The 19,560-nt window shown below is 47.4% G+C and overlaps 2 protein-coding genes across 2 annotated transcripts; both read left to right on the forward strand.

Annotated features, from left to right (window-relative positions):
• The first annotated feature begins 2,205 nt into the window (after window positions 1-2,205).
• Window positions 2,206-12,299, forward strand: il6st (interleukin 6 cytokine family signal transduce). Its single transcript, NM_001305609.1, is given in 16 exon segments — window positions 2,206-2,222; window positions 2,883-2,958; window positions 3,922-4,206; window positions 4,332-4,476; window positions 4,881-5,035; window positions 5,885-6,039; window positions 6,543-6,702; window positions 7,021-7,088; window positions 7,718-7,973; window positions 8,227-8,397; window positions 8,747-8,848; window positions 10,042-10,188; window positions 10,275-10,415; window positions 10,567-10,663; window positions 10,863-10,944; window positions 11,619-12,299. Coding segments are annotated over 15 exon segments (2,589 nt in total). The 5' UTR covers window positions 2,206-2,222; window positions 2,883-2,894; the 3' UTR covers window positions 12,180-12,299.
• A 2,001-nt stretch (window positions 12,300-14,300) lies between these two features.
• Window positions 14,301-19,308, forward strand: purg (purine-rich element binding protein G). The gene has a single exon (XM_011604419.2). It carries the CDS (start codon window positions 14,590-14,592, stop codon window positions 15,616-15,618), a length of 1,029 nt encoding a protein of 342 aa, XP_011602721.1. The 5' UTR covers window positions 14,301-14,589; the 3' UTR covers window positions 15,619-19,308.
• Window positions 19,309-19,560: the final 252 nt, after the last annotated feature.

Consider the following 19,560-nt stretch of genomic DNA (forward strand, 5'->3'; position numbering starts at 1 on the left):
AGTGTCGGCCAGACCAGAACTCCACAATGGTCCTTCAGACTTCCTCTATCCAGCCTCTAGGTGCTGTCACTGCGAGGAGTCTATGGCAAAACGTCGAGGCAACCAAGTTATTGGTGACCAGAGCTCTTCCCCTATATGACAACATAATCTAATACAGATCCAATCATTCAATAATAATTAGCTTTAATGGTTATATATATATTTATTATATATTTATAATAGCCAATTCCAAATTTGATAGCCTTAATGGTGCCCACGTATGAGCCTGGCTCAGCACTGACCACCGGCCACTCTAGAAGTAATGACCAGACATGCCCATACACACACAATATGCCTATACAGATAGAACACATCTGTACACACAGAGCATGTGACACGGGTGTGGTAGGATCCAATATCAGCACAGTAATTCCGGACAGTTAATAAAGACCTTTATTGGTGACTTATGGACAACAGCACAAGAAATCACAGAAACCACGTCAGATGGACGGCAGAAAACACCGCGCAGCCACCGGAGGACGTAGGTCCGAATAAACAAGCAAAAACTTAGTCGGGGATGGAAGGTGGTCAGGTTTACCAGGGCTGAGACAAAGACAGAAAGTCCATGGCAGGCGGGGTCGAAACAGTAAATCTGAATAAAGAAAGTAATGTAGAATCAGACGTGAAGGAACAACAATCTGGCAAAGCATGAAGGAGCTGCAGTTAAATACAGTACTGGGTGAGAAAGAGCAACAGGTGAGAATGCTACAGACTAATCAGGTGGGTGTAGAAGAGGAGCCATGGCAGAGTGAGTGGAATTTTCCACCTCAGCGAGAGAGCAGAAGAGCAGGCAATGACAGCATGTGTATGCAGGAGAACATGCCTTAACACATAGAACATGTCTACACAGATAGAACCTGTCTATAGAGAGAACCTGTCTATACACATAGAATGTGCTTATACATGCGTATACAGATCGAACTGTTGAGATCCTGTTTTTGGTCTGTGCGTTTGGTTTGTGGTGTTCTATTTCTGTCCACTAGGGGGCGGGGTTGACCCACTTCTCATGCTCGCATCTGTGGCTAATTGGTGTTATGAGCGGACATTTTTAAGCAGCTATCACCTGTCCAGCGTCATATTGTTTCGTCCTTGCCAGTGCTAGCCTGAGTGTTTCCAGTCCGCGTGACTCTGCGCTATACTAACCTTACTTTCATCGCTTGTCTTTAAGTCACTACTTCCATTCCTGATAAGCGCCGCACTTTGCGCACCCCGGTATTCATGATCAGCACGTGCACTTTTCTTCAGTGTCGTAAATAAACTGTTTGTTCACTGTAAGCTGCCTTCCCTGAACCTGCCTTGAATTTTGGATGTGAGTTCTAACAGAACGATGTGACCAAAATGGACCCAGCAGACTCGGAGGCACGTCGTCAGGCGTTGACCTCCCTAATCGGCCAACACCATGGGGTACTCAGTCAGGCTTTGAGTTCGCTCCAGGACCTCCCTGCCAACATTGTGGTCCACCTTGGTCAGACTGGGTTAGCCTCTGCTGTGGATTTATGGATGGATGATGGATGATGCATATATGGATGGATGGAAGATGGATGGATGTATGAATGAATGGATGAATAGATGGAAGAATGAATGGGTGGGTGGGTGGATGGATGATGGATGGATGGCTGTATGGTAGATGGATGGATGGATGTTGGATGGATGAATAGATGGATGTATGGGGGAGTGGATGGATGACGATGCATGGATGGATAAATAAAAGGAGGGATGGATGTTGGGTGATGATGGATGGATGGTAAACATGCTATGTTTACCACGTTGATGTCCCCCAGGTTGTTCGTCCTGTGTTTGGACATTGTTCTTTGCAGCGGTGACCCCAGGACGTCCTGTCCTGGACAGTGCAGTCTACCCCACAAGGGTGGAGACTTGCCGGGAAACAACTACGTCACCACCTGAGACGAGCTGGTGACGCAGTTGACAGACAGCTTTATAGACCAATCACCTTTTTCAACACGCATAGACTCCGCCCATTTCCATTTAGATGTGACGCAGTGTCTGGAGGATGGATTGCTGCTCTAACGGGAAATGGGTGTTTCTGCTCCAACGCCCCCACCGAGTCGGCTAGCAGGGCAAAAAAAATACCCTCCAAGAATTGGACAATAAGTTATTATTAGACTTATTGTCGTTACCGTGTAATGTTTCTCTCGTTGGTGTAGCCCTGGAACACCGTTTAGGTGAGTTCTGATCCTGAACTTTGATAGGCTGTTGTTAGCGGTGCTAGCATTAGCTCCTCATGGTCGTCTCAAACAGCTTTGGTAAACTAACCGCGGCGTTTAGTGGCAAAAATCTGCCGCTTTGTTGTGTAAGACGGGTGTTGAATTGCCCCTGGAAGCAGGGTGTGAGCAGGAGATGGCAGATCTCCCCGGCCAGGCTGGAATCGGCCTCGGCTCCTGTCGCCCCGGGGAGGTAAACACCAGCCCGGGGACAGTGTGGCTTTAACCGCTGTCGGGTCAACAGCAGCCCCGCTTAGACCTGGTTCGGCTCATTTATGTCCTGTCTCAATGACATCTGCCAAATCTGTGGTGAATCTGCTCCACATCTTTTTAAAAACTAAGCTTCACAGTTATAGGAGTGATTTTACTTTTCAATTTTATTTATTTAATATCTAATTAATTATCTGTGTCAGGTTTGACAGGTGTGTTTATTTCAAAGGAGACCAGATCCAATACCTGCAATTGTAATCTGATTTATTTATTTTTTATTACCAAACATGTCATAACCTTCCAATAAGTGAGGTCGGAAGCCTCAGAGGGTCTGCGTGACAGAAAGCTGTAACGTGACAACTTTATCTTTCTGAGGCTTTCATGCTGTTCGTGGATGTTCTCTTCTTCAAGTGCCTCGTCGCCATGGTGCCGGGGATGCTGTGGATGTTGCTGTTCGCTTGTCTTGTTCCTGCATCACCTGCAAGAGGTGAGCAACATTGATTATTAACAACATTACATCATTTAGGCCTCTCATTTAAAAAAAAAAAAGAATTAAAATGTGCTTTAGCTGTATATTATCTTGTATGGCATCGACGTTTCTGAACAAAATCATAACATTCATCGCCGAGTCGTCTGCCCCCCCCCCCCCCCCCCCCATCCAGCGTGAAACCCCACTGCTGCCTTCTTATTGGTTGGAACTCTGATTGGTGTGGTGAGCCGCTGGTTCTCAACTGTTCGTCTACGTTTCTGAGAGCTTTTCTGGACAGTAGGAGGCCTGTTAACGGTCTGCCAATAAACATCGCCCCTTCGAGACAGAGATTCTTTTACACAAGAATCTCTGTCTCAAGAGAAAAAATATTTACTCAGGTCTGGCCTGCAGTTACTCCAAGTTCTGGTTCTGGATGTGTTTATGCCGCATTCAGCCTAAAGGGTGAGTTTTCTTGAAGGGCTTTACTCCAGGCGGTCATCTGTTTGAGGCCATTTATGGTGCTGACATGCAACCGGCATCTATTGTTTCGATAGAGGAAAGGTGGAACTGGTTCAAACAGCAGTTTGTGAAAGCTTCAACGTGCAGGTGTGAAACGTATAACTGGATGTAGAGCTTTATTTCAGATCCCTTCATTAGAAAATCATTTAACAGAGATTAGGGCAGGAGCCACAGCGCTTTCAGACTCTTGTCCTGGAGAATGCGTGGAGCCTCTCAGCCGCCGTGTTTGCCTATAAACTGGACTTTAGACAGGTTCTCCTGCCGGACAGTGATTGATACCCTCACAGAGCTGAGGTCTTCCTAAGCGGTGGATTACTCTCTGGATCTGTCTTTCCTTCTGTTTCTCTTTTCAGCATCTTCACTTAGCAAGTTTTAATTTATCGGATCGACAGGAGTCTGTGATTGCTGTTACCTTGTTAGCGTGTAGCTCATGTGGGTTGGGTCTCCTGCTCTGGTTTCCAGGTAATCTGGTGGTAGTCCCACAGTCTCCAGTGCTGGAGATTGGAAGCAATTTCACAGCAACATGCGTGATCGTCAACGGGAAGGACCTGACGGCTGATGACCTGTACTGGAACCTGTCTAAGACGACTGTTCCAGAGGAGCACTACACCAAGATCAACAGCACGGCTGTCAGCGTCACCATAGCTGTCACTGGTGAAAAAAAGGAGTGGTTGTACTGCCACAGCAGGAGGGTGTCCCCCATCAACCCCAGAGGGTCTACTCACGGCATCCTTCTTAAAAAAGCCTGTAAGTTTGTCCATTTGAATCATTTTTCTTCTCCGTCTGCAAGTGTTAGATCTATAGAACAGTGTCACAACCTCCCAGGATTCTACACGCTCTTCCTGTTCAAATCATGTGAATTACATTTACAGATCCTCCAGGAAAGCCTGAGAATTTGTCCTGCCAGGCAACTCAGGAGAAATCCCTCATAGATTCCATGAGCTGCTGGTGGGACCCCAGTGGACGCCAGACCAGTGACGCTCCGACTACGTACACGCTGACAGTTGTAGTCAGTCCGTGAGTCTTCTGCACAAACCATTTACAATGAAGCGTGTTTAAACCTCAGGTCCAAATTAACACGGTGACACGAAGATGCTGTTCTTTTGTTACCCCGATCTTTAGAATGAAAATCAGCCTCATTCCCGGAAATCCTTTATTGCTTGCGTTTTGTAGGCCAGTATAATTTAGCGAATTTCAACTTTCTACATCAGCTTTAAGGAGTGTAAGAAGTGAGTGTGAGCTCCAGCTGGTCAGCCGTCCTCGCCTTGTGTGTTTGGTTGGACTTTTCCTGTAAGCAGTATTGACATGAGGAGCAGAAACCCGCCAGGTCTTAGATGATGCCTCCGCCGACTGTTGTCTCGGTCCTTGTGGATCATGTTCTCTTTAATCCTTTTACCATTGTTGGAACGTTCTTTTGACAGGGAAACCATCTACCCTCAGAAGACAAACAAAAATACGGTCTCCATTCCGATGGGTGTTTACCCATTCCATATGAATCTGGACATATGGGTGGAAGCCCACAATATACTGGGAAGAGCTGAGTCTGAGCATCTGCAGCAGGATGCGGACTGGTTTGGTAAGCTAATGCTCTCAGTGTACAATGTTGATCTATGTGGTGGTGGTGATGGTGATGATGATGAAATTTGCTGTTCAGTCAGTCACAATAACACAAATATCAAACTACAATCATTGTCAAAAACCAGCTGCCTGAAAAGGCACCAGCAGAAGCATAATGCTAATATTTATGCCCATGCAGCATCTTCCAATATAGAAAAAGAAAATAAACAAACACACAAAAACATAACTGGACTGGAAAAAGGAGTAGAAATTCATTAAATAAGAGAATCTTTTTAAAGTAATGAACCTATAAAAGGTGACCTACGGCCAGAGCCTTTTGTTGAAAACTACAAATGAACTACACATTAATAAATCCCTGTTAGCGTTCTTCCACCGCTCCTCAACAACAGATATACATCTGCATTTAAAGGACAAGAATTCCTTTACATTTTCCCAGAACTGTGCATATTTGTATCATCTGCAAAAAAGTTCAGCGACATAAAACTAATTATTAAAAATTATAATATCACACACCTTCTGTAAATCAATATAAGTAGGGACTGAGCATTTTCAGCTGCTTTTGCTGTTTCGTGTCCAGTGCTGCACAGGTGGTAGCTGTAGTATGGTAGAAGCCATACTGGTGGGCACCAACTGGTTTAGATTTATCAATAGAAGATTCCCTTTGTTTACCAAATATTCCTTTTTAATATTTTTGAGAATTGTGGGAAAAGACACACGTGTATGTTATGAGTGCATGCTTGAATGTATAGTGATAGAAGATCCATCAATCACAGGAGAGCTGAGTGTTGTTGCTCCCCTGAGCCCTGGTAGTCTCCTCTTCCTGAAGCTGTTGTCTCTTCTGTTGTAGTGAAAACAAATCCTCCATCACCCATCAAGGTCATTTCAGAGGAGAGTTTCCCCACATCCCTCCTCACCCGCTGGACCCCCCCTTTACATGAAGCATACATGCTATTCGTATATGAGATCCGTCTGTGCGCCCAAGGAGATCACAATTGGACTTATGTAAGTCTTTCCGGGCTTTCGGTGATAGCCTGTGTGCCGTCTGCAGCATCCTGTCAGATATATGTCCATTTATGATTGGTGTCACCTGTTATCAACATTTATATTTGGAAAATTATATTTACATTTTAAAGCTAAGATGATTTAGGATATTGAGCTTCTGCTACATCTCGTGTCTGAAGGTTAATCTTTATTACCGGTATATGGTCAGTGAGCAGTCGTGACTCTGTCAGAGGTGCAGACAATAATGCTAACATTGACCAGCCGACCTGCTTGAATGTCAGTAAAGCACCTGAAGATGAAACCTCAAAGCTGCTGTATATGGTCAGCATGTTAAAACATGTGCTAATCACTAGTTATCCACCCTTTCTTGTCTTCTCCTGCAACACGTTGAGTTTTCTTAAATGTTAGCTAGCTAATTACAGTCAAATCACACAAATGATTTTTCCAGTCTGTTTCTGTGTGGACTTGAATCGCTCCTGACAGGTGTGTTCTCTGCCCTTTAGGTTCCACTTACAGACACTGGCAAAAACATCAACTCCTTCAGACTGCAGAAACTACAACCAGACACGCTGTACACCGTTCAAGTACGCTGTAAAAATGCCCGACCTGGGCTGTACTGGAGCAACTGGAGCGCCAACGCTACCAATAGAACGGCAGAGGACAGTGAGTTGCACTTCTGGAGCTTTAAGCTTCTTCACTCACCAAGCTCTGGGTTCTGCTGAAGCTTTCTTCCCTGCAGTATCTTTAAAAACCAGTTGATAGTGACACTATTTGAATGGAAAGTGTCATTAAAGAGGAAAAAGACTCATTATTGACCACGAAGAGCACCTGACAAATCTGGGTTCACCCTTTCACATTCAGCGTGTTGAATGCAATGATGCTTTGAGCATTTGCTTTTAAGTAACGACGTATTAAAGCTCAATTTTTATCTTTCTGTATGATGATACTAAAGATGTCCTGTTATTTCTGTCTTCTGCTTAGAACCATCCAGCAAACCTAATTTATGGAAAATTGTTACAAAGGATGGATGGGTGCAATTGGTTGCCAAGGTAACGTCCCACTCATATTGCTGTATGCATTCAAAAGCATCACACTCCAGACAGTATAGAAATGACTTCATCCTCTTTGGTGGGGATTTACATTTCTGGCTGGCTTCACTATGAATTCTGTCAGCATATCTCTGCGCTGCTGCCAGCGTCGGCTCTTTATTACCTATAGTAATTAGAAGCATGTTTCCCCACTCAGACCTTAAAGATTTCAGTTTTATGAGCTGGAGAGCTCCAGTCAAAGAATGTGGAGCCATGGACAACATTTATGGTATGTTGCTGTCAGACGCAGAGGTCATATTTGATCCCTGGACTTGACGCTGTCAGCAGGGGCTGATTGTTAGCGAGGCTGGTTTCCTCCAGGATCTAACGCAGCCTTGAGGTTAACAACCAGGAAGTAGCTAGCACCAATGAAAAGCACAACACTATTTGATTTATTTCAATAAAGGATGTAATGATGTAGCCAGTTATTATATCTGAATTATGCTGTTGAGAAAATCTTTAGGTTGCTCAAATTGAGAGATTCACATGTTTCAGGTGTAACCGTGGGACTGTTCTCAGCTATGTGGTTCTGGTTCCCGTGCTAATATTGTGTGTGTAAATTAAACTGTGTGTGTGACCTGTCCTGCCAGGATCCAAAGTTTTCCAATGGGAGGATCACAAGCTTTGACCTGAAGACCGAACCCTTAAATGACAACTTGAAGAATGGAAGTGCAGTGTGGGAAAAAATCCTGGTCAACACGTCAGCGACTGGCGGCGGCTCGGGAGGACACAACCTTCTGAAACGGGTCCTCCTTAATGACAAGCCCATGAAAATTTCTGTCATTGCCATCAACTCAGTGGGAGCATCTCCTTCGGCGTCACTCGTGATCCCTGTCAAGACGTTCGGTAGCTGATTGTGCTGACACGCTTTTGATTAAACAGTTGATCCTTTATGCTCATTTTTAGCTGCTAAATTCAGTTCTTAAAAGTAGCCAAGCCTCACAATTGAGTAGAAGTTAGGCTGTACTTATCTCAACTTGTTGCTTACTTTAAAACTGCTTTTCTGATGTGAAACATGAGTCATTTCCATGTACATGTTGATATAAATGCCCAGAAGCTACTGAGGAGCAGGTTGTGATGTTTGATGTTTCTGTTGAAGAACCCCCCCCTGTGGAGGATCTGGAGGTGAGGCCTCATGGTGATCAGCTGGAGCTCAGGTGGAAGCCATCAGGCAGAAGACCAGCCTCGGAATTTGTGTTGGAATGGACGATTGGGGATCAGGTGGACTGGCAGAGGGAGAGCAGAGGCACCACAAGAGGTCTCATTGAAGGTGATGTTCTGCTCAAGTTGATTTCACTTCCTACTGATGAAGTCCTTTCACAATAAGGCTCCAACAGAATTCCCAGTGCAGAAACGGGACATTTAGGTTTCTGAATATGTTGAGCCAAAGTCAAGAAGAGGAAACTCAGAAGGTTCCAGAGCGGAGCCAAAGCAGACGATCAGACCGATATGGGCGCGTATATTCAGCACTGCTAATGCGATGATGAGGATGAAGATTAGAAACCAACATTTTAGTTTTCCATTCATTATCAAGGCTGTGTTGTTGGCCTCTGTGAAGGGGCACTAACGGTTGTCCGTGGTCTCTCAGAGCTTTTCTAACATGTGAATATCTCCTCCAGGTAACCTGGAGAGGTTTGTTTGCTACAACATATCAGTGTATCCAATCTACTTTGGATGGATCGGCAAACCTCTGACCAAACAAGCCTTCCTGGAGCAAGGAGGTGAGCCAGTTATGTCTGACCACACAAAAAGAATCCTTTACGAGCCCACAGGGAGAAGAAATGGATGTTTTACACACGGTTGATCCAAATGGATAAAACCACCTCAGTCCTTTCTGTTCATCACACTTCAGCCCTTCATGCTCTGGTCATCATCTTTGCTGATGCCCACGTTCTTTATGTTTATCTCCCCCCACTTCCCCTGAGTGACCATCAGCTCAGAGACTTCCTGTAAACCTCCTTTCTGGTCTCAGGAGAGCCAAAGCCAGTTTGTGAGCGGCCAGGATGGGGCTGAGGCAGGGTAGTGTGAGCTGCTCCTCACTGACGGCACTCCTCTCCTCTGGCCAATCAGAGCATTAAGAGTCCAGCAGCAACATAGTGGGATGGACACAGCACATTTGGAACCCAGCTGAGCAGCCTCTTAACAGTTTTCTTTCCCTTTCCACCATGAGTTTTCCACCTTTCTCTCCTCCCTAGTTCCATGTTGGGGCTCAGCTTCTGTACTTACTTTCTCCTTACTTTCTTTTTTTTTTTAACCCTGCTGTGAGGAGGCTAATTCTTCTCCTCAGGCCTCTTTTCTCTCAGGAGTGTGTCCACATACCTCCACTAATGTTCCCTCATCTCTGTCCCTACTCACCTTCTGCACTTCCTCTCCACCTGCGTTGGTCCCATTGGTGGATGTTGGTGTCCAGCAGCTCACACAAGCCACGTCCTTTTGTTTTGGACTCATTTCAGGAGTTACTCTTGCTCATCTGATGTGTTCTTTGCCACCCTCTTTAATTCCACCCTCTCCTGTTCTTGTTCCTTTGAGCACCCAGGAGTGTCCTGACCTTCATTCCTCTGTTACCAGTATCATCTACTGAAGATACTGTATTTTCCTCTGTGCTCTCTACCTGAGGATTCTCTCTGTCACTTGTGATCCATCCCACAACAGACTCACAGGAAACAGGAACCAGTTCCCAGCTTCACTCATGACCCTCACATTCTTCTCACCTCTACAACATTCTTCACCAACTGCTGCCTTTCCTTTCCATCCACCCATTGATGAGCTGGTCTGAGAGCAGCTTCCCTGGCTTCTTCCCCGGTTATTCCATAGAGGACACAGAGGGCTGATCTTGTGTGTTGGGTTGACTAGATGATGTACGTATGCTGTACGAACTCCGTGGGTCTACATGATGTGGCTGTTGTGGTTGCAGTTCCGTCAGAAGGTCCTGTGGTTGTTGTGAAAGACAGACCGGGACATAATGAGGCAGAGCTGGTGTGGAAGGAGATCCCCCAACACAAACGCCGAGGCTTCATCACAAACTACACTATATTCTATTCCAGTGGTTCTAAACTCCACAGTATGTATCCCACACACACACGCACGCACACAGGGTCTCCTGTATGTCTGATTGTGTGTTTTCTTTTGTGTGCTGTTGTTGTGCAGGCATCACTGTTCCAGCTAACGTCACCTCGTACTCTCTGAGGTCGTTGTCAGGTAACACCAAGTATGACACGTGGATCGTGGCCTCAACCATCAAGGGGTCAGCCAGGGGATTTAACCACTCCTTCACCACCCAGAAGTATGGTGAGCATCGTCCTCCAACGCCTGTTGCTTCCTGACACGGGCAGATTAAGGATGAGCAGACGACCACACATCTCCACTGTAGCAGAGGAGATTTTTTCTTTTATCCACACTTCCAACATAAACAAATGCTTTGGTTCTGTGTGTTCTGCAGCTGCAGGAGAGATCGAGGCCATCGTTGTTGGAATCAGTCTCCTGTTTTTCTTCATTGTTCTGATCATGATGCTGCTGTGCATTTACAAAGAAGACGTGTAAGTTTCATACCTGAGAGAACCTAATGTGGCCTCTCCTAGGGCGCACGGTCGGCCTCGGCCAGATTGTAGCCCCTGGTCCTAACCTACAGAATGTTTCTACCACTGATGAAAGTGCCTCATTAATTATGGGAAATCACTCTTATTCTTTGTGTTGTTGAATGTTACGTAGACCCATAATCTATTGTTAATCTTCCAGGATCAAGAAGAGCCTTTGGCCACAGATTCCAAACCCCGGTGAGAGCACTATTGGGAACTGGTCTCCTGATTATCCCATCAAGGTAACTTAAACAAGTCTAACCTGATTATGCACTCGCCGTGCTTCATTCAACAACAGTGTTGCTTCAGACTCGGCTAATCTAATTCATTTAGAGCTCCAAATCACAACCATTGTTGCCTAAGAGGGTTCATAATCTGCACAGTTGTGACCCCCTCTGACCTCTGACCCTCAAACCAGGCCAGGCAAGGAACCTGCAGGAGAGCATAAGATGGGAGACAGATGTGCAGTAGATGCCACACGCAGAGAGCATCAATGTCAGAAATCTGTATCTGTAGATTGTAATTACAGATAGTAGAGATGTAGGAGTTTCTGTATGAGGATGAAGGAATCCATGGTAGTAGGACAGAAGTCCATGGGCCCAGCAGCATCTTCAGACGTCCCCATATGGAGCTCTTCAGGCCTTGATGCTGGTGGTCTTGTAACTACGTCCTCGATGCCTTAAAGTGAAAACATTTCTTCCAAATAACACATAATTTAAAACCAAGAACTCCAGAAAGAGTCCAAACTGACGGGCACAATATGAGACTGAAATTCGGAGGGTTTTTCAGCCTGTGACCTCTGTGACATCATCAGTTTGGTGTTGCTGGGTCACATGACAGCGGACCCTCAGAAGTGGGTGTGGAACTGTTATTTTTCTCTGACCGGAATTCTTTTTGTAACGTTTGTCTCCTGCAGGCGGAGTCCCCCAAGGACAACTGTGTGTCGGGCATCACGGTGCTCACTGTGGACGTGTGTGACATCAAGTGTGTGTCGGAGGACGACAAGGCCAGCCTGCCTCTGAAGAGGGACAAGTACCTGTCGGAGGAGCACAGCAGCGGCATCGGCGGCTCCTCGTGCATGTCCTCTCCTCGCCACAGTGTGTCAGACAGCGATGAAGGCAGTGACGTGGCCGACACCACAGCCAGCACGGTGCAGTACTCCTCGGTGGTGGCCGTCAGCGGGTACAAGGGTCAGACCCCGAGCTCCAAGCTCCAGCAGGTCATCTTTAGCCGCTCCGAGTCCACGCAGCCTCTGCTGGACTCCGAGGAGCACCCCGACGAGGTGATGGTCGGCAGCAGACAGTCCCAAAATGCCCCGCAAGAAGCGAGCCTCACAGAGGAGGGGGGCGGTCAGCCAGCGGTGGGGGCTCTGGACTTTGATCCCATAATGGAGGAGCCAGGGACATCAGAAGAGAGCCACCTGGTGGCCCCCGCTTCCACATACATGCCTCAGCCCAGTGGCTACAGACCACAGTGATGCATCAAACTGCGCCTTTAAACCTGAAATAAGACCTCTGATTCATGACATTATTCTATATTGTAAACTGTCAGCATCGCGTCCTATACGAATAACAAAACTGACTTTCGTCTTTGGGAGGTTTCTGCCAGGTAAACCCTAACCCTGTAAATACTCCCCCTCCTCCTGATTTCAACACGATGGCTTCCTCCACCCTTTAATGCCACAGTATTAAAGACAGCAAAAGTCCACTTTAGCATACAGAAGCAAAACGGACGCGTCTGAGAATGAAAGCTTACATTTTAATGTCAGGGGGCCCTTGTGGGGCCATGGACATATGTTTCTTGGCTGTCACCTGTAATAATGAGCAGGTTCTATCAGGTGCTTCTGTGTCCTGGAGGATTTAACTGGTCCCAGTTTGCTGCGCTGCTGGAACGTCGCTGGTCAACACCTTTCAGACTGTTGCAGAGTTTTTCACTGAGTTCTTCTCTCATTTCTGCTCCAGATTCACCTGAGCCAAAGTCAGGAGGTTGAGTTTAACCTGTTACACAATGAATGTGGGGGGGAAAAAGCTTCTTTTATTCCCTCAACACTTGCTGGTGGTCGTCAGACTCATCTTTGTAACGTTGCACGTTATCACCCATCAATAAATGTTTTCAATATTCTCTTCCTGTAGTTTTTGAATGAAAGGCATGCACGTTCATGGCGGTGCTGGTTCTGTTGGTGCTCAGCTGGGCCTGGATGATGGATCTTTCCCCAGATGCCATCAGACCATGCTCACCTGCTGGAGACGTCCACAGAAAGGACATTCAGGTGTCACAGAAGGAAACTGTTCTCATCAGGGACAGGCTGATGCTGAGCAGAGGGACGGGTTCTTGGATCTTCTCTGATGGTTGGAGTCCTTCACAGGTGGAGAAGCCCCATCAGTCCTGCAGCAGTAAAGTGTCCTGAGACATTCCTGTGTCCACCAGAGGTGTGAAGGACCCGACTAACGAAAGAAGAACGGTACCAAAACACCTGGACCTTTCTGTGAGCTTCCCAGTCCCTCACCCAAAGTTCCAGGTGGAGGGTCTGGCTGCTGCTGCTCTGATGCTGCTGCTGCTCCTCTGCTGCTCCTCTGATGCTGCTGCTGCTGCTCCTCTGATGCTGCTGCTGCTCCTCTGATGCTGCTGCTGCTCCTCTGATGCTGCTGCTGCTGCTCCTCTGATGCTGCTGCTGCTCTGCTACTGTTGCTGCTCCTCTGATGCTACTGTTGCTGCTCTGCTACTGTTGCTGCTCCTCTGATGCTACTGTTGCTGCTCTGCTACTGCTGCTGCTGCTCTGATGCTACTGTTGCTGCTCTGCTACTGTTGCTGCTCCTCTGATGCTACTGTTGCTGCTCTGCTACTGCTGCTGCTGCTCTGATGCTACTGTTGCTGCTCTGCTACTGCTGCTGCTGCTCTGATGCTACTGTTGCTGCTCTGCTACTGTTGCTGCTCCTCTGATGCTACTGTTGCTGCTCCTCTGATGCTACTGTTGCTGCTCTGCTACTGTTGCTGCTCTGCTACTGTTGCTGCTCTGCTACTGTTGCTGCTCCTCTGATGCTACTGTTGCTGCTCTGCTACTGTTGCTGCTCCTCTGATGCTACTGTTGCTGCTCTGCTACTGTTGCTGCTCTGCTACTGTTGCTGCTCCTCTGATGCTACTGTTGCTGCTCTGCTACTGTTGCTGCTCCTCTGATGCTACTGTTGCTGCTCTGCTACTGTTGCTGCTGCTCTGATGCTACTGTTGCTGCTCCTCTGATGCTACTGTTGCTGCTCTGCTACTGTTGCTGCTCTGCTACTGTTGCTGCTCCTCTGATGCTACTGTTGCTGCTCTGCTACTGTTGCTGCTCCTCTGATGCTACTGTTGCTGCTCTGCTACTGTTGCTGCTCCTCTGATGCTGCTGCTGCTCTGCTGCTGCTGCTACTGATGCTGTTGCTGCTCCTCTGATGCTGCTGCTGCTGCTACTGTTGCTGCTCTGATGCTGCTGCTTTCATATGAATCTGTCCCTAACATGTTTGCATCAGGTTGAGGATGTGTAACCCCCCCCCCCCCCCATTCTTCTGTCATACATGTAATTCATGTGTTGCATGAATGATGTGTGCGAGGACCGTTTTCCCCTGGAATCTTGGGAGTCACAGATGCACTAATGTCTCTTTAACTGAGGTATTCTCAGGACGGAGGGGGGCGGGCGGGTTCAGCGGGTTCATGTAGTATTGGACGCCGCCTCCCATCTGCTGGATGCTGCCTCGGCTCCCCGCTCCGGGTATCTATGAGCTACTGGAGGGGCTGAACGTCCACAGGGGCGCAGCTGCCATTTTTAGGTCGTTGGTGACACGCGGATCACTTCTCCCGTGATCGTGTCAGTGTGATGGGGAAGCGTCTCTGCGCAGCTGTCTAACACCGGAATCATGATGACTGATGGATGTTGCAGGGCCATGGACAGAGGCAGGAAACCCGCATCCGACGCTCTCCACCGAGCCGCGTACGCGCAGCAGCAGTACGCGCCGAGCGGCATGCAACAGCCGGGCAACGGCATCCAGGAATTGGCGTCCAAACGGGTGGACATCCAGAAGAAACGCTTCTACCTGGACGTCAAGCAGAGTGTGCGCGGGAGGTTCCTGAAGATCGCGGAGGTCTGGATCGGACGAGGCCGCTACGACAGCATCAGGAAGAGCAAACTGACGCTGTCAATGTCAATGGCGCCCGCGCTCCGCTACTGCCTGGGAGACTTCATCGATTATTACGCCCGGATCGGACTGCGGGGGGCGGCAGCAGCTCCGCAGCTCGATGAGCACAACAGTGACGCTCAGGGCCGTGGGCACGAATCCCGCAGGGGCCCCCAGGAGCCGCGGACGATGCTGTCTCCGACCTGCTCCGCCGCGTCCGACGACCATTCCCACCGCGTCCTGAAGAGCGAGTTCATAGAGAGAGACAACAGAAAGTACTTTCTGGACCTGAAGGAGAACCAGAGAGGCAGATTCCTCCGGATTCGACAGACGGTCAACAAAGGACACGGCACGATGGGCTACTACGGCCAAGGCATCGAGCAGACCATCGTCCTGCCGGCCCAGGGGCTGATCGAGTTCCGAGACGCGCTGTCGCAGCTCATCGAGGACTACGGCGAGGAAGAGATGGACGACTGCGGCCCAGCCGTGGCCCGGAACCACGACGACCACCCCGCGCTTCCAGAAGCGGCGTCCTTCCGGGTGGACAACAAGAGGTTTTACTTTGACGTCGGCTCCAACAGGTACGGGATCTTCTTAAAGATCAGCGAGGTTCGGCAGCCCTACAGAAACACCATCACGGTCCCGCTGAAGGCCTGGGCCCGCTTCGGAGAGAATTTCATCAAGTACGAGGAGGAGATGAGACGAATCTTCTCCTGTCACAAAGAGAAGAGGACAGACGGACGGCAGGACAGCGAGGAACACAAGGACTGACCGACAGTTATCCCGCTGTACCAGGACCCGACCCGGACTGGAACCTGACTGCTGACCTGACTGACCTCCCTCTCAACACACACACCTCATGGCAAACTGGTGGGACTGGAGTGTGTCCTGCTCTCACTGATGTTCAGACCAGTCTGAGGCACCGGTCCTGTTCCTGCTGAAGCCTCGTGGTCGGTGCCGACCCAGCCGCCAGCCGGGTCGGCTGCCCGTTTCTTACGTTCCTGCTTTGTTTAAAGTGTTTAACACATTTCAGTATCTGTCCATCACAAAACAACCATTCAAAGTTCCAAACGTGAAAAAAAAAAAAAAAACTGGTGTTAACTGTACAAAAGTATATTTTTATAATTGAAATCATCGTGAAATTACAATGAAGCGAAGGTGTGAGGAGCTGTTAGAGGACGGGGAAACATCACACCTGTGAGGGTGTCTCTGCCACATCTGTGGTGGACGCTTCCTGTCTCATGTCCTTGAGGACTTGTAGCAGGTTTGCATTGAAAATGCTTTTGATCGGGTTCATCTGCCTCACCAGTACTGTTCATACTGGGAGTACTGGACGGGTCTTCTGAGCAGAGACTCATTCTATTGTTTTGGTGGATTTTTAATTTTCTATTTGTTATTCGAACCAGGAGAAATCCTGTTGAGCAGGACAGACGGCAGCAAATCCAAAATTTCCCATTAAAACACAAGAAGAACCAAGTGTGTGTTGAGGAGTCGGCTCCCACAAGTCTGGAACAAATCTGGAACAAATGCTGGTGCCTGAGGGTAACATCTACAGGCCGTTGGTTGGAAGATTCTGGTTTATGATTCACTTCGATCCAACTTTATTTATACAGCATCTGTTACAGTTCAGTCTTTACAGAGTTTCACCCACAAACAAGCTGCAAGTGGCAGGAAGAACCCTGGAGCAGCACCAGGATCATGTGGAGGGACCCTCCACCTGCTCATGGACGGATGGGGTGAAGGAGAAGGAGTGATAGACCTGGGAGGAAGGACAGAAGGTGGAGAGGAACAACTACAACATGAAACTACAGCCCGGGATGAGTGTAATTACACAAGAGCCCATCTGACCATATCTGACTGTTTCTGAAGGTGAAACTCCGGGTGGAGGCTCAGTGGGGCTGGAGGTCAGGATGAAGGGAGAGATCATTCCAGACAGGAGAGCAGAGCTTCATTAGCCTGTTAGCATCATGGCTAGTTTACAGTCATTGTTAGCAGAGATCAGCTGATGCTAACTTCAAAGCTTTATTCACAGCGAGAGTCCTCTAACACTCAGCAGACCTGGTTCCTCCCATCAGCCCTCTAGAACTTGGAAGATGACACAAGTCCACAAGCAGGAGGAGACGGTCAGAAGATAGCTACGTGTTGTCTGGTCATGTCCTCGGTTCACAGCGTGATTAAGAAATGACGGATAACACGAACAGTGGAGGCCAAGATCAGGTCTGGGAGACCAAGAAGAATCAGACAGAACCAGTCAGAACCCTGTCTGAGTGCAGAAGACCTCCAGGAAGGTCTGCCAGCCTCTGAAGGTGTGCTTGACTCTTCAGCTGTTCAGATACAGCTGCCCAAACATGACCTTCATGAAGAGTGGTCAGGAGAACACCTGTCCTGCATCCTCACCACAACCTTCAGCATCAGAAGTTGCTAAAGAACATCCAGACCAGCCTGGTGGATTTTAGAGACCTGTGGAACCAGGAGCTTCTACCAGAACTCTGCTGCTGCTGCTGTTGCTGTGAGAAAAAGTGTGTTTGGAGAACAAGGGACACAGAATCTGTTGAGAGGAACATCTGTCTTACCCTAGAAAATGACTAGATTGTGTTATTTTTCTGAAAATGTGGTCAGAGCTCATGTTCAAGATTGTTTTCACCAAACTGGGATGTTTGCTGAGTGAGCGAGGAGAAGATGGAGGCAAAGTAATCAGATTACAAACCTACCAGACTGACTCTATCTATCTGGCTATCTATCTATCTATCTATCTATCTATCTATCTATCTATCTATCTATCTATCTATCTATCTATCTATCTATCTATCTATCGTAGAGTTTAAAGCACAATTTATTTGATAAAGGATATAATGAATGATAGTCTATGAAAGTCTTTGAGGATGTTCAGATTTAAATTTTAGTGCAACATCAGTCCTACACATGACTCATAGAAGCACTTTAAGCAGAAGCAGCGATGTTCTGTTGAGGTTCTGTTGCTTTGGTCCAAGTGACAATCATAAGTGGTTGGACTGGGTCGTCTCTTGTATTAGAGCAGCTGTAATCAGACAAACAGCAAATTAGTGTGTGTGTGTGTGTGTTCCACTTTTGGAGCAGAAGAACAGCAGAAGTTGAACGTGTCCAGCAGACAGACTGCAGAACCTTCTGGATGAAATCACTGTCAGAAAGACCCCAGAGCAGCCTGGAGAACCCTCCATGATGACGTCCGAGGGTCAAGACCCCCCTTGGTTTACAGAGGGTCCACGAGTGATGAGGGAGGTCTGACAGTCACACAGTCAGTCAGCAAACAGGAAGAAGCTGAGCCGAAACATCAAACCTGATGATTTCACTGATGAAACACACACACACAGATGACTGGGTGACTGCTGGATGGCTGGAACTAATCTGCTGATCTGAGATGAGATTTTGATCTTGGGAAAAATCCAACTAAAGCTCCTTTAGGTGTGTAACTATGTCAACAGGAGCAGGAAGTGTAGATGTGAGCGTGGTTGGGGGAGGAGTATCCTGAACATGGTCTGCTAACCAGGGTCCAACCCTGATGCCTTAAAGCACCTTCACATGTTGACTCACTCTCTTGTTTTAGTGTGTTCTGAAGTCCAGTGGTGGGAAAAGAGAGCCAAGGATGTGAAAGTGCTTGTTCTCCTTAACGGTGGAGTTTTGACTGCCTGCTGTGGCTGTGAGCGTTCCAAGTGTTTGTTCCTCTGTGGTGGACGTGAACGTCTCCTCTGAACATCGAAGGTGCTTCAGATCTTCACCATCTGGCTTTTGGAGGAGGTGTTGGTGTTTCGTCATCTTTCAAAGACAGTGAACAATGTTGTATAACTAGATAAATGTAATGTAAGACTTTGATGTGGATTGTAGTCTTGTAGTATGAGACTTGAAAACAAGGACATTTTGTACTATAGCACTTTTCTTTATGTGTACTGTATTAGCTTCTAATGTACATGGACTGTTGAACTTTATCAAAACTCAACACTTGCCTTTGGAAGTGATGACTAAGAAAACACAGATTAGCGTGTGTGCATGCCAGTGGTTGGGCTCTAGTGTCATAGCAGAGTATCAATAAACATGGTGCTATACGATATATAAAGGTGCTTCTATGGAACCCAACTAAATGCATGCACAAGAGGAACTCTGAAAAGAAGACAAGAAAATAAATCTATCAAGTAGCTCTTCTTCCCAAAGATATAGAACATTTAATTTCTTTTCGTGATCATGTCAGTCCTTCACATTAGGGGGTCAGGGTAATCCTAATCCTAACCCCCCAACCCTAAACCCCCAACCCTAACCCTAAACCCCCAACCCACGTCACCCTGATGTGATGGGACGAGCCCAAGGGGAACAAAGGGAACTGAAACGGACTTCCTGACCTGAGACCAGACGTCTGACCTGTTGATGAAAAACAAAGTGACATTTAATGTTGTCTTTCTTATTGCACTGTTCATTAAACAACGTCCAACTCAAGATGCTTCCACCCTTTCTGTGAAAGTCTTCTGCATGACTTAAATGAAAGGTGTTTTTACTACATTTTATTACTCTCAGGCTTTCTTCAGAACTGAAACCTTCCATGTTGGATCATTCACGTCATCCTGAAATTCTCGTGCTGAACTCTGGTCTGTAGAGCACAAATGTTCGTGTATCTAGAGGATCTAATCCTGTTCACCCAATAACAGAAGCTGAGCAAAAGATCAATCAAGGCTGGGGTCAACCAGA

This window comes from Takifugu rubripes, chromosome 6 (genome assembly GCF_901000725.2).
Source record: "Takifugu rubripes chromosome 6, fTakRub1.2, whole genome shotgun sequence".
In the NCBI taxonomy this organism is placed as follows: Eukaryota; Metazoa; Chordata; class Actinopteri; order Tetraodontiformes; family Tetraodontidae; genus Takifugu; species Takifugu rubripes.

Bases quoted from the DNA above. Each gene is read 5' to 3' on its own strand.
- purg (XM_011604419.2), top strand. From the start codon at position 14,590: ATGATGACTGATGGATGTTGCAGGGCCATGGACAGAGGCAGGAAACCC.